The sequence below is a fragment of the Mauremys mutica genome, chromosome 7, assembly GCF_020497125.1.
Source record: "Mauremys mutica isolate MM-2020 ecotype Southern chromosome 7, ASM2049712v1, whole genome shotgun sequence".
In the NCBI taxonomy this organism is placed as follows: Eukaryota; Metazoa; Chordata; order Testudines; family Geoemydidae; genus Mauremys; species Mauremys mutica.
In genome coordinates this window covers 81,367,845-81,380,467 of record NC_059078.1, presented here as the reverse complement: position 1 = coordinate 81,380,467, position 12,623 = coordinate 81,367,845, and the positions used below count along the sequence as shown (strand labels likewise).

Genomic DNA, 12,623 nt, shown 5'->3' with positions numbered 1-12,623 from the left:
ACTTTCATATACTCGTATCAGATTTTTAAGAACACATATAAATGCTAAAATGTTCTAGCCTTACCACTGGGATACTAGCAACTTTCTCTCTGTAGTACCATACTTGTGTTAAAAGTATGGACAGCATACCCTGGGAACATTAAAAATGGTGGTGGAAAAAACTAAAAAGATTCTAAATAACATTAAAGAATATATTTTTCAAAATCCATGGAGTAAGTTTTTCTCACTACATGCCTTGAAAACAAAATTAATTTTCTTCTTAGGGGGTTGCAGGCTCAATCTGGCAAGTTGCTGAGCACTCTGGTCTCACTCCAACAAAGCATTTACACATATGCATATCTTTAAGCACATGAGCTGTTAGGTTTACACTAATTCCTGTTATACAAGTCATAGGAACAGACCAGAAGCTTCAATTCCAGCAGGCCAGGTTACACCCACTATTACAGGGCATGAGCAGGACATAGGCAGAAATGGCCTACTGTTCTCCCCAATGTACACCTTTTAAACCAGTGGGTTCAAGCCCACTGGCCGTATCATCAGCTGCCCTTTTCTGACAGGGACCTGTGTGGTGCATAGGATGGGTAGACTCCTGGGTGTGGGCTTTCCACAGCCTAGATCCCCTGTGATTACACAGCAAAGATATTGGGCCTGATTCCGATCTCACTGAATGCCTAAAGTCAATGGAAAGACTACTTATACCTTCAGGGGGTGTATATCAGGCCTCGACACTGTGGTAAATCAGGAATAGCTCCACTCAAGTAAATAAAAAGTTACACTACCATAAAACTGGTGTAAGATCAGAATCAAGACCATTATATTTCCCCCTTCCCTGGATGCATGGAGAAAACTGAAAGGTATTACCTCACCCACCTTGTCTCCCTACACCAGGCACTCGCACTGGTATATTATAAAAGGGTTATCCATGGGTGTGGGCAAGTACATTTTTTAAAAGAGAAGAACAGAACACTGAAGCACTTCTTTTAAAAGAGTAAAATAATGCAACATAGAAGAGTCTGGGGAGCACTTAAGCACGAAAGAAGATGCCATCTGTTGAACTTGTCAAATCTACCAACACATTCTGGTGCTGGATACTATCCCCAGAAGGCACAGAATTTGGGGCACGTTGAGGAAACTCTTGCTTTCGATCACAGTTAATGCCAGTTAATTAAGCTTCAGTAGAACTCTTTTGATTGAGTCCAAATGTTGGTGTGGTAAAGCATCCTTCCCTAGACAAATCTTCCGGATAATGAATGCTGACCATTCAGGAGAGCTGTTACTCACTGATACAGACTATATCCAGACAGAAGCAAGAATAACACGCATCAAGCTCTATTAATGATCCATAGAAAGCAATTACTGATTAATATTGAGAACAACAAAATCAATTTAGATGTAAGAGATAAATACAGAGTGATGGGGACCACAAAAAGAAGGGAAAAGACCCCCAGATACCTTTCCTGAGGCGGGAATAGTTTTTTTGTTATGATAGGAGGAAGGATAGCCCTGAGATTAAAATACACTCCTGGGCATCAAGAAATCTTAGCTCTAGTCCTTCCATTGAAATAAGTTACAGTGCATGTTAAGTAGCCAAATGCAAGTAACTTCAGTATTTTACTTTATAAAAAATGTTTTAGTCCAAATTGAGACCTATGTACTACGGTTGGGTTAAAAAGGAAGCCGCTTTTGAATTACAGGAATAAAGAAGTGTCACCAACACGAAAGTTCTCTATATTTTATTGCACTGGAACTGTGCATATTTTTAAAGTAATTTTATATGCCAGTTTTTTCTAAACAGTTGATTTTATCTATGAGTCACAAAACTCTGGACGTGGAGACATATATTGAAAGCAATGACAAAACTTCAGTTATACTAGTACTAATGGCACCACTGCAATTTCTACAGCAGTCTGCTTTTATCCTGCTCAATCTTTATGGAACATTAGCTAACCCCCACAGACCTTTCTACTTTACAGCCCAATCCTGGAGCCCTCATCTCAGCCACAACTTACCTGGCCAAAGAAGACCAGCTAGATACCATTATGTTTTAGGCCAGAGGGCATCCTTCCGTTACCCCATAAGCCCAGGAGGGTGATCATAATGCCTTATACCGTGATCCTAATTTTGCTAACCTAGGAAGCAAGAGACTCTGCTTTCCACATTGTTTTAGGAAGAGATGTGGATTCTTTTAAGGAGATGATTATTCCTAATGGAATTGATATACTGTTGGTTTTTAAGGAGGAGGGAGGGAAATGGGTACTGTAATGACTGTATGCGTCATTTTCCAATTAACTGTTTTTTTCTGTGCATTGCTCTTTGTATGTAAAAGGAATCAGTTTCATTTTTCAGGGGAAAAATTGGTATTAATAGTATAACTACATACAGCTCTTTCACTTTTTGGTATGAACTGTTTAGTAAAAGAATGTCCTTTACAGACACTAATAAAACTTTTAACTTTCTTTTGGGGAGTGAACAGGTGTTTATTGTAGCCCAGGGACCAAACAGCTTTTTTAATGGTATATTGGGCCCAACATGCTATAAAAGTAATCCAGAATGATTTACAATTTACCAAGCATATTTGAAAAATAAAGACAAAATATGTTATCCAGCTTTCTCTCACACTCTGCTTATATTTAGAGTAAGCACACTCACAAAACCAAGAAAAGTCTCCCTGTTAACTCTAATAGCCATAATACTGTATGTTATTATCCACCACACTGTTGTGATGAAACATTCTGCACCAGCTTCTCAGCTGGTGAGGTCCATGGAGCTGTACTGATCTAAGAATCTGATCCTCTGGCCTTTAAGGCCTGGGCCCAAACATTCTTATTTTCTTGCTTGCTGTTTGCTGCTTGTACCTGAAGCCAATTTGATATCTTGTTCATTACAAGCAACTGAAGAGACATTTGAAGACAAAGTTTCCAGAAGCTAGAGGCCTCCTTTTGCATGCAAATGTGCACATTGTGTGCACATCTACTGCAACCACCCATACAAATATGACAGTAGCACACAAACAGGTAATTAGACATCTACCCATCTGCACAGACAAGGCCTGATCCTCCTCACACTGTCATCACTGTGTATCAGCAGTAGCTCCAGGTGTGAACCTGGCATGATAGGAGAATGAAGCCTATCCTTACCTGATGTGCACAGACAATTGTAATAAGTGCATGTGCAACTCTAGGTGCACGTTTTCACCACACATTTCTGCACACTGACCCGCAACTCCCATTTTCAAAATAGCAGCCATTGAAGTCTGTACAGACAGTTTTACCTATGGCTAGTCCACTGGAATTTATAAGGAAAATTAATAGGGGCCCTTACTTTTTTGTTCTTTTCTCTTCTGCCTAGCACTAAAACTAAATGACATGGCCTTTACAAGTTACTCAATAATAGCAACCAAAAAAGATGAATCATATGCAGTGTGTACTTTACTGATGGTTTTCTGTTTAAGAGAAATTACTCGCTGGCCCATAAGTAATCTTTTCAGGGAGTTTTTTTACATACCAATTGATGTGGGCGTTTAGAGGGATGTGAATACGCGTATGCAGTCTAATCATGCATGCATGAAAATACAATGGGATCAAGATGGAGAACCAGTCGCCCTTGATCCTTTTTCTCTGGGCTATTTGCCCCTTATGGAAGAATGGGGAAGAGGGAGGATGTAGCAGGGATTCTGACACTGGCCTGCCTTCTGACTGGCTGCGTGAATGCCTGTTTTCAGACCAACCTTTCTGTTGGCCATCTAGAACCATAGTGGACCTAAAAGTAGTCACAGACAGGGATCATGCCTCTTGTTTGTGCCCCTTACTGGACAATGGTGCTTCTGCCTTTTTGCCCAAGTTCAAAATTTCTCAGTTCTTTTGTTTGTAACCACTATTGCAGCTCATTTTCTGTATGGATGAAGCTTGTCTGCAAGGATATCTAACTGATCTTCCTTGGGTGGAGAAGACATGCTGTTTAACCACGGCTGTTTCCATTTACTTTGGGTATCAAGAGATGTGAACTCAGTTTGATGCCTTCTGTTTCCTGTACACATGCAAGCTCACAGCTTTTAAGCCTGGAGTCTCTAAGGTGCCACAAGTACGCCTGTTCTTTTAACTTTTAAGCCTGTTTGCTTTTGAGAGGGAGATCCTTCAAGCCAGTTAGATAAGTTAGTAAGAATTTACCACCAGCAAGGGTGAAACTTCCAGGCTTCCTTATCACAGCAATCTTTTCCCTGGTAAATTTAAGAGAAATTAAGGGCTGGATATGAGTGGGTCCAGTCTCCACTCTGGAGAGCTGTGCCCCTTATACATGCATCAGCAATCAGACTGTGAAGCCAGTTGGCTAAGAGGGGCCTTGGTAGGGTATATCTACACTGCAATTAAACACTGGCATCAGCTGACCCAGGCTCGTGGGGCTCGGGCTACAGGGCTGTAAAGCTGCCATGTAGATGTTTGGGCTCGGGCTGGAGCTTTGGCTCTGGGACCCCGTGAGAGGGGAGGACTCCCAGGGCTCAGGCTGTAGCCCAGTCTTTGGGACCTGGCAATGGGGGAGGGTCCCATAGCCCAAATTCCAGCCCAACCCTAACATCTACACCACAGTTTTACAGCCCCACAGCCTGATCCCAATGTGCCAGCCACAGGTGTTTAATAATAGTGTAGACTTACCCAGAGTGTCTTTGGAAAAAGATATGGAGAAGAAGAAAGGGATGTGCTTATACCCAGACTCAGCTTGCAATGCCTGCGGGCATTCATTGCAGTAATTTATCTTAATTAACCTGAGGCCATACCCTGGTGGCAATCCTGCAGGAAGCTCTGTGTGAATGTAGGGGCCCATCCATGTGGAATTCCTCACAGGATCTGGGTCTAAAATTGTGCGCAGATATTCTTCTTCCACCCATGTCTGTGATGATTGACAGACACAGTCTAGCTGCCCTTGCCACTTACAGAACAATTTCCCACCTTTCTTTTTTTCATAAAGAACACGGAGACAAGATTTTTTTTCTCCTGTGTTGCTGTTTTTTTTCCCCTTCACTGAACAGAAAAAAAGGATAGGAAAAAAGGTCATACATAGCAGAACAAAATGTTCTTGCTAAAAATGCATAATAAAAACTGGGAGAAAGCTTTATGGAAGAACATTTCTCTCTATTAAAATGGTCTAACATGTACAGCAGCTCCTATGCTATGGTGAATGGAGTTCTTTGTCTAGGTGGTTTTGGTATCTCACTTGTTACAGACACTGTATCTAACACAAGGTGCTGCAGTTCCCGGAATAAGTGCAAGATTTTACTGAGTAGCACAATAAGTAAAGTAGGTCTTGCACCCACATCAGAAATCAGAATCGGTAAGAGTGTTCTCCTAAGGAGCTGTAAAATACCCTCTTAAAGATTTTCATTTCCTTTGTAATTAATATAGATATTTTAGGAATGGGAGAAATATACATCTGTACCTCTTCCTTGGCCTTTTGCACCCTTTCCCCCACATTATCTTTCCCAGTGTAAGAAACATCCAAGGCTGTCAAATTAAATGTGTCTGGATTTTTTTAACAAACACCTTTTAAGAATTTTATTCACATTTATATAATCTAGTCTCCTCCTCAGATTTGACTGATAAATACCAGTGCCTTAGCTTAGAGTAATCCATTTATCTACAGTACCACCCTGCCTCTGTTTAGATTTAGCAGTCATTACTTTACACATGTGACATCAATCTACATGATATCAGTGTAAACAGTTTGTATAACAAAGTGTTGCACATTTTATTGTCCTGCCAGGAAAAAAAAAGGCACTTTGTGTACTGCATGCAATCAAGATAATCTAACTGACACTATACATTTTACAACACAGACACAGAATTCTATGTAGCCCACTTTGCAACATCCGAACACAGCAGGTCTTGCAAATTTTACCACATCATTAGTTTTGTAAATATGTTTACAGAGACTGCCACTTTTTCTTTTAGTTATTTAAAAAAAACCTGCTGGTTAAATTAAACTGAATTTCAAATACGCATAATGAATTGGGGGGAAAAGATTTCTTTGGCTCTGGTTTGATAATCAGATAATTGTCTTGCAAAGGTCAAGAGAATGGCATAACTTTCAGAGGCTGAACAAAGGCACTAGCTGTAGTACACCGAATGTGGTTCCTGTATCCCTCCAGTTCTCTTTGACTCACCTATTACTAATATTCCATGATATACTTACATTATAGGTCCAAGTATTTCAACAAAGCTGTAATCAAGGAATGACCCTGATTAAAATACAGTGCAGAAAAAAGATGGCATGCATCAAACTCCATAAAGCCTAAAATAACCTTCCTAATGTAAGAAGGATCATCAGTTAAACCCAAACTTTATATTCCTTTCTAGATATCTCAATATAAATAAAAATGAAGATGACACTATTGTGCCATTGGACGAGATTTTTAAGATATTTAATTCATTTTATTTTTCCCCAATACCAACCAATAACTCAGTTCAATAGTTTAACAAAACTCTATGACATTTTATTGCAAGTGAATGACATGTAGGACCCAATCCCTTACTCATGTAATCACAAACTTCAGTGCTGCCATTCACGGAAGAAAGAATTTCTCCCATGAGTTAATGACTGCAGGATCAGGCCCTACAAGTGGGCATCCTTTGTCTTATAATAAAGCAGTTCTGCAAAGCATATATGAAACACCCAATTCCAGTCACTGAGGTGGGTTTGCAGCTTCAGAGTAACAATGTCAACTTTAAAAGGAAGAAGGCTCTAGCTGGTAAATGCTGGGAAACCAAACAGGGAAATTTTCTCCCTATTGAGATTTCCTGAAAAACAAGATTATGACCTAAATGGATAAACATAAATTGTCTTTCTAAAAGAAACAGATGCTATCTTGCAGAGATTTATGAATTTCATGTGTCAAAGGTATAGATGCTTAATGCTATAAATAATACTTTTTGCCATCCGCTGCAGTATTCATCCATCTGGTGATATGGCTAATAAAATTTGATTCTCACACCACAGGTAAGCTGTTCTGGAAAGAAGCCTGGACCAGTTACTGAAGTTACCCAGCATGTACATAGAGCATGTACTCTGCCACAAATTCAGCTGTGCATCCTCTGGCACTTTGGTTAATCTGACAAAAGTGTTAGTCATCTGGCAGGCTGAATGGGCCAGATCTTACAGACCTTCCTTATGGCTTGAACTTGCAAAGTTCTGAGTGCCTCCTAGGAACTGCTGAGTATCTTCTGCTCCTACTGAATCAAGGGAACAATGCACAGGAAGGATTTAGCACTTTTAGAATCAAACTCTTAGCTTTGGCAACACGCCCATTGAAGTTACCATGACCGTCAGTCTAGATTTGCACCAATACATAGTGTATGATTGCTATTTCTTCTATGCTCTGTTAGAAACAAATAGTGTGGGCCATGGGTTTGAGCACCTAGTTAGAAGTCAGGTGCTCCTGAGTTCTAATCCTAACCTTTTTCTTTCATATGGAACAGTGAAAGCAACAATGTGACTACAAACCTCGGGCAAGTTACTTGGTCTCCCCCTGTAAAACAGAGATGATAATCAGAGGCGTCTCCAGGCCCCAGCATGCCAAGCGCGTGCTTGGGGTGGCATGCCGCAGGGGGTGCTCTGCCGGTCGCCGGGAGGGCGGCAGGCGGCTCCGGTGGACCTCCCACAGGCGTGCCTGCGGAGGGTCCGCTGGTCCCGCGCGGCTTCGGTGGAGCATCCGAGGCATGTCTGCGGGAGGTCCACCGGAGCCGCGGGACCGGTGACTGGCAGAGCGCCTCCCGCGGCATGCCGCCCTGCTTGGGGCGGCGAAATGTCTAGAGCCGCCCCTGATGATAATAATACAGTTGACTACCTCCGGAGCTGGTGTGAGGATTAATTAATGTCTGTAAAGCATTCTGTAAACTTAAAGAGCTGTAGCATGGGTAGGCATTATTATTATTATTATGAGCACTGTGATAAGAGATATGCAACAGCTGGTTTACAATGGGACACCCAGAAAGTCTTCTCTATTTTGCATTACTTAGCATGTTGCAGCAATGATTCCTTTAAAAAAAAAAAACTCCATAAAACTAGAGTCCTGAAGGGAAAGCTAAAGTATAGGTTAACTGTCAAGGTAGGTAATTTCAAATCCTAACAAGTGTCCCTTTAATTTACACTGAATAATTGTGCTATGTACTCCACCCTAATAACATCAACCTTGGGTGTGATAAATAGAAGTTGTAATATGGAGACTGCAAGTAGATAAAAGCCCATTACCAGAGCCTTCCATCTCAGAAATAGTGAGCAGCACATTTGGTACTTAGCACTTCAAATGTAAATAGCATTGCTCTTCTTTAAAGGATTCGCTCTATTATCATTTTTCACTTGGAAACGTAAACTCTTAAATGGGGGAAAATGCTTTTTCTTGTCATACAAAGTAGGTAGCTGCAAAATGACTTACCAAACTCATCACATACGCTTTCATTTTCTATAAGAGTCGGGTGATCAAACGTATCCCGACAGTAAAGGATTTGGGGGTTCTTGCTGATTACTGCAATGCCACCAAGGGCTAAAACGAACTGGTCTGTTAGTATTGAAGATGGCTTGTCTTGAACACGCTTTAGTATGGAACGATATCGACAGTACTGTGGATAACTGAGGATTAGCAGATTTGAATCTTCGTCATCCTCACCTGGAAGAAAAATATATAAATTACATTTAATATTACACGAGGGGTAATGCAACCCCCCCCCACAAAACAAATAAGGGAATGTACCAGTCACTTCTGGGGCACAATCCAGCTCGCATTGAAGTCAATGGCAAAAGTCTCATTGATTTAAATGGGAGCAAGAATAGGTCTCTGCTCTTCAAAGTTCTATCTTCTGTAGGAAAGTATTTTTCAAAAACAGAGAGGGCCAAAAATAATACAGACAATGATACATTCAGACACCTTTTTTTCTTACAGATTTAGGTCCGGACTCTAATACTGTTATTCACAATGAGTCTGACCTTACACCACTGGAGTAAGATACTACTCGGCTTAAGTGAGGGTGGCAAAACCTGCCCTTAGCTATTCTGAAAGTGATCTCACATTTCATGTAGTTTGTTGTAAATGCTTTAATAGAGATATTTCATAACCATTTGTACTAAATTCCTAATATAGTCTTATTAAACTAGTCCTTACACCTTTTAAAGTCTTTTTAAAGGCAATTAATTGATCACTATGGATCTTCTTGCACCCTCCTTTGAAATATCTATTATTGGCCACCATCAGTGACAAGATACTGGACTAGACAGGCCATTGGTCTGATCCAGTCTGGTAATGCCTATGATCCTAAGCAATCCCACCAGATGGAAATAACTTTCCTCACATGAACTGTAAAGGTAGTAGCTCAACAAAACACATGTATAGTACAATGCAGTCAAATGAACTTCTCCATAGCTTCTTAATTGCAGATCCAAAATGGAAAACATCCAAAATAGAGCGTTTTCTATTCTGTTATGTTTTAAACAACATTAAGCATCAAGGTAGCTGATTTAGAAATATCACAATAACATTTGATCATCTGGTAACCAGTGGGAAATGTAACGGCAAATGATAGAACACGTGAAGCAACAGAAAGAAGGCCGCTACCCAGCTGTACTTCTGTTCATGTTCACGTAGGTCCTCACGTTAATTAGCAGGATCTATCTTTCTATGCATATCTACTGAGATGAGCTATAGTTTGTAGTTTACACTTTCTAGTCTACTGCTTCGTTACCGAGTAACCTAGCCGCTATTTCTGTTACCGACCAGATAATTAAATATTTAATCACGCTACCAGTACCCACATCACTTAAGAAGAAAAAAGGTTAAGAGTATACTTCAAATGTTGGAAAGAACAGTAGGTGAAATCCTAGTCCCACTGAAATCAAAAGGTAAAACTCCCAGTGAGAGGATTTTATTCTTCATGTCTACAGGTAATGCTAATTTTGATTAAGATTCTAAAGCAGAATACAGAACTTTTTAAAAAGTATGAAATGAGTGTTTTGAATGGGTATATGGAAAAAATATATACTAACATACTTTAGACTTTCTCCAAAACTCTACTGTTATAGATGAAAGCATTATTTGAAAAATCAACATTAAATGTTAAGCTGAAAGTAGTAGTTTTACAACAGTTCTTGAAAACAATCACTTTTCTAAGCACTGAGCCTTTTCCTCTCCCCGAGTCAACAGAGGAAACCAAAGCCATTCCTTTTTCTACATGCATGGGTAATACCTTTTGGTACACACCATCTGAATGACTGTTCTAAGAAAGGTAGACTTACACCTTTTGGTCAGTCAGGATGTGGTCATTATCTTTTTATTTATCCCGTGAGCCTATGCAACAACATGACTGTGAAAATAGCACCTTGCTGTATGTGTCTTTTCTCCTCATTCCTAAGAGCCCCTAAATCAGTATCAGGGACCAGAGTCTTCAAGGGACAGCAAACACATGATCTATCCTTGAGGTATAATGAAAGTTTAATGTAGGCCTGCTACTGCTGCTCTCTCTCTTCATAGAAATATTGGTGAATTGAACCTGTTGATCAGACTGCACTTTTCTTATGCCAGGATGTGGTCAGACTTTGTAACAAGGTGTATATAAATATGCCTCCCATAAGTCTTTGTAGCAAACCATTTGTTTCCACTAAAATGTATGATAAGTCACTACACAGAATTCTGTATGCTATTCTGGGCTTGATGAATGACATTTTAACTCAAGCTGATACCATCAATTAAAGCCAAATCACCATTTACAGAGCTGTTATAGTACATATTTGTCGCTTTAGCTATTTTTTTTGCTTCTTATGCAATTCGTAAGCGCATAAACAAACTTGTATGGAAAGCAAACCATGCAATAACTGTCGCCAAGAATGCTTTGTAATGCATTTTTTCCTTCCCTATTCACAACAGGTTCAACAGATAAATCTAAAAATGAATAAAGAATGGATAAACTGCACATTTGTTTAGCAAAAGACAAACAGTGTTCCTAGAACAAAGATTTTCTTTCAACCACACCCACAGGAGAAAAGAAAATCAAAGTAGCTCTAACCCTAACAAAATAGGCCCCTGAGAAAAAAGAAGGAGTTTTCTTCTAACAAAATCTTGTAGGTGTCATCTGATTGCATTAGTGTATTTGGCTGTACTTGTCTGTATAAAATAATCAGAATGAGTTTGCTCCTGTAAACTGATATTTAAACTGTGATAATCACGTACCCTTAAAATACGGAAAAATAATTTTATTTAAAAAATATTTAATTAAGATCTTATTGAACAGAAGACGTTAAATTACTGAAGCTAATTTTAGTTTCAATAACGAGAACTGTACATAGTAAAAGATTATACCTACAGTACATTGCTTGTAAGGCTTAACTGAAATTACTCTAATCCTATGCTTATATCATAATTACATATTTAATAACCTCTTTCAATGTCAATTTTTCATTTATTTATATATTTCAAGTTCAAAACAGATTTCTGTAGAGAAATGGTAATTACAATGTGCAGTTCCACCCATGCTTTGCAAATACGAATACTAACTATATATGTATAGATTTAATCCATATCGTTCCTTTGAAGCGGTGGGGCAGCTTTGGCATGGTCTGGCATTCATGTTGAATTGCATGTTGTTCAAGTTGTCTTTGTAAGAACTTCAGGGAACACCAAACACAATGAATCTATGCAGCATTGACTTTCCAAATGAGTACAGCCATTTTTGATCTTTCAGATCAAAAATTACTTACAGAAAGAAAAGAGATATACAGAAACTTGCTTTTTGTTTGCTTGTTTCGGAAACATCAGACTATAATGGTTATTGCTAACCACCATAATCTACTTCTAACATCAGTAAGCTTTTTTCTTTCTTTAGAAAGACCTTCACACCAGGATTTTATAGAGCTTGATGGAAAAAGTATGCATGTTCCTTCCTGCACCTAATTGCCTCAACTGCAAAATCTGCCAAGTATTTTGCCCTTTAGTTCTTTTAATCGTATTAGTGTGAATGCATTTTGATGCCAATAGAAACAAACATTTAAAGATTTTTGCTTAAAAGATTCCAAATATGTATTAGGCCTATGTTAGAAACACAAATTCTCCATTTCCTCCCCGAGTAGATGTAGTTATTTTTCAAAAGAAAATGAATTTGCTCTTCTCATAGGACTAAATGTCTAGTTTCAACCCAATTTAAGCAAAATAATGTCAATATTCACTGCTCTCACAATGATTTATGCTACCTTCTGTTACTTTATTATATTAGACATTCCTTTCTCTAAGCTTTATACTTTCACTGTGCTCCTAGCAACCAAGCAAAGGCTGAGCACCAACTTTATGTACATGGCACAACTCCAGATTTCACTGTTATTGATAATTCTATTGAAGTTTCAATTTAATTGCTACTCTGTTGTGACACAGAATATTTTTCATAAGACATTTCTCATTTTCTGTCCATTCATTTCTGATATTACTGAAAATGGATTTTTATTCCAGAAAACATAAGCAGAACAATGATACAGATAAGAGTACATACATCTGTTACTATCATTACCAACACTGTAATGTGAAGCAAAAAAAAAATTGTGAATATAATTTCTCGGAAGGTAATTTTCCTTTCAGTCTAAGTGCTCTTAGTCATCTTACA

The 12,623-nt window shown here is 38.9% G+C and overlaps 1 protein-coding gene across 4 annotated transcripts in view; it reads right to left on the bottom strand.

Moving 5' to 3' along the window:
• ARID5B (AT-rich interaction domain 5B) overlaps nucleotides 1-12,623 on the bottom strand; it is a 145,710-nt gene that overhangs the window by 73,666 nt on the left and 59,421 nt on the right. For all 4 annotated transcript variants that reach the window (XM_045024552.1, XM_045024555.1, XM_045024556.1 and 1 more), the window contains one exon: nucleotides 8,423-8,653. In XM_045024552.1, the coding sequence (XP_044880487.1) occupies nucleotides 8,423-8,653 (231 nt within the window). The remainder of the gene's footprint in view (nucleotides 1-8,422; nucleotides 8,654-12,623) is intronic.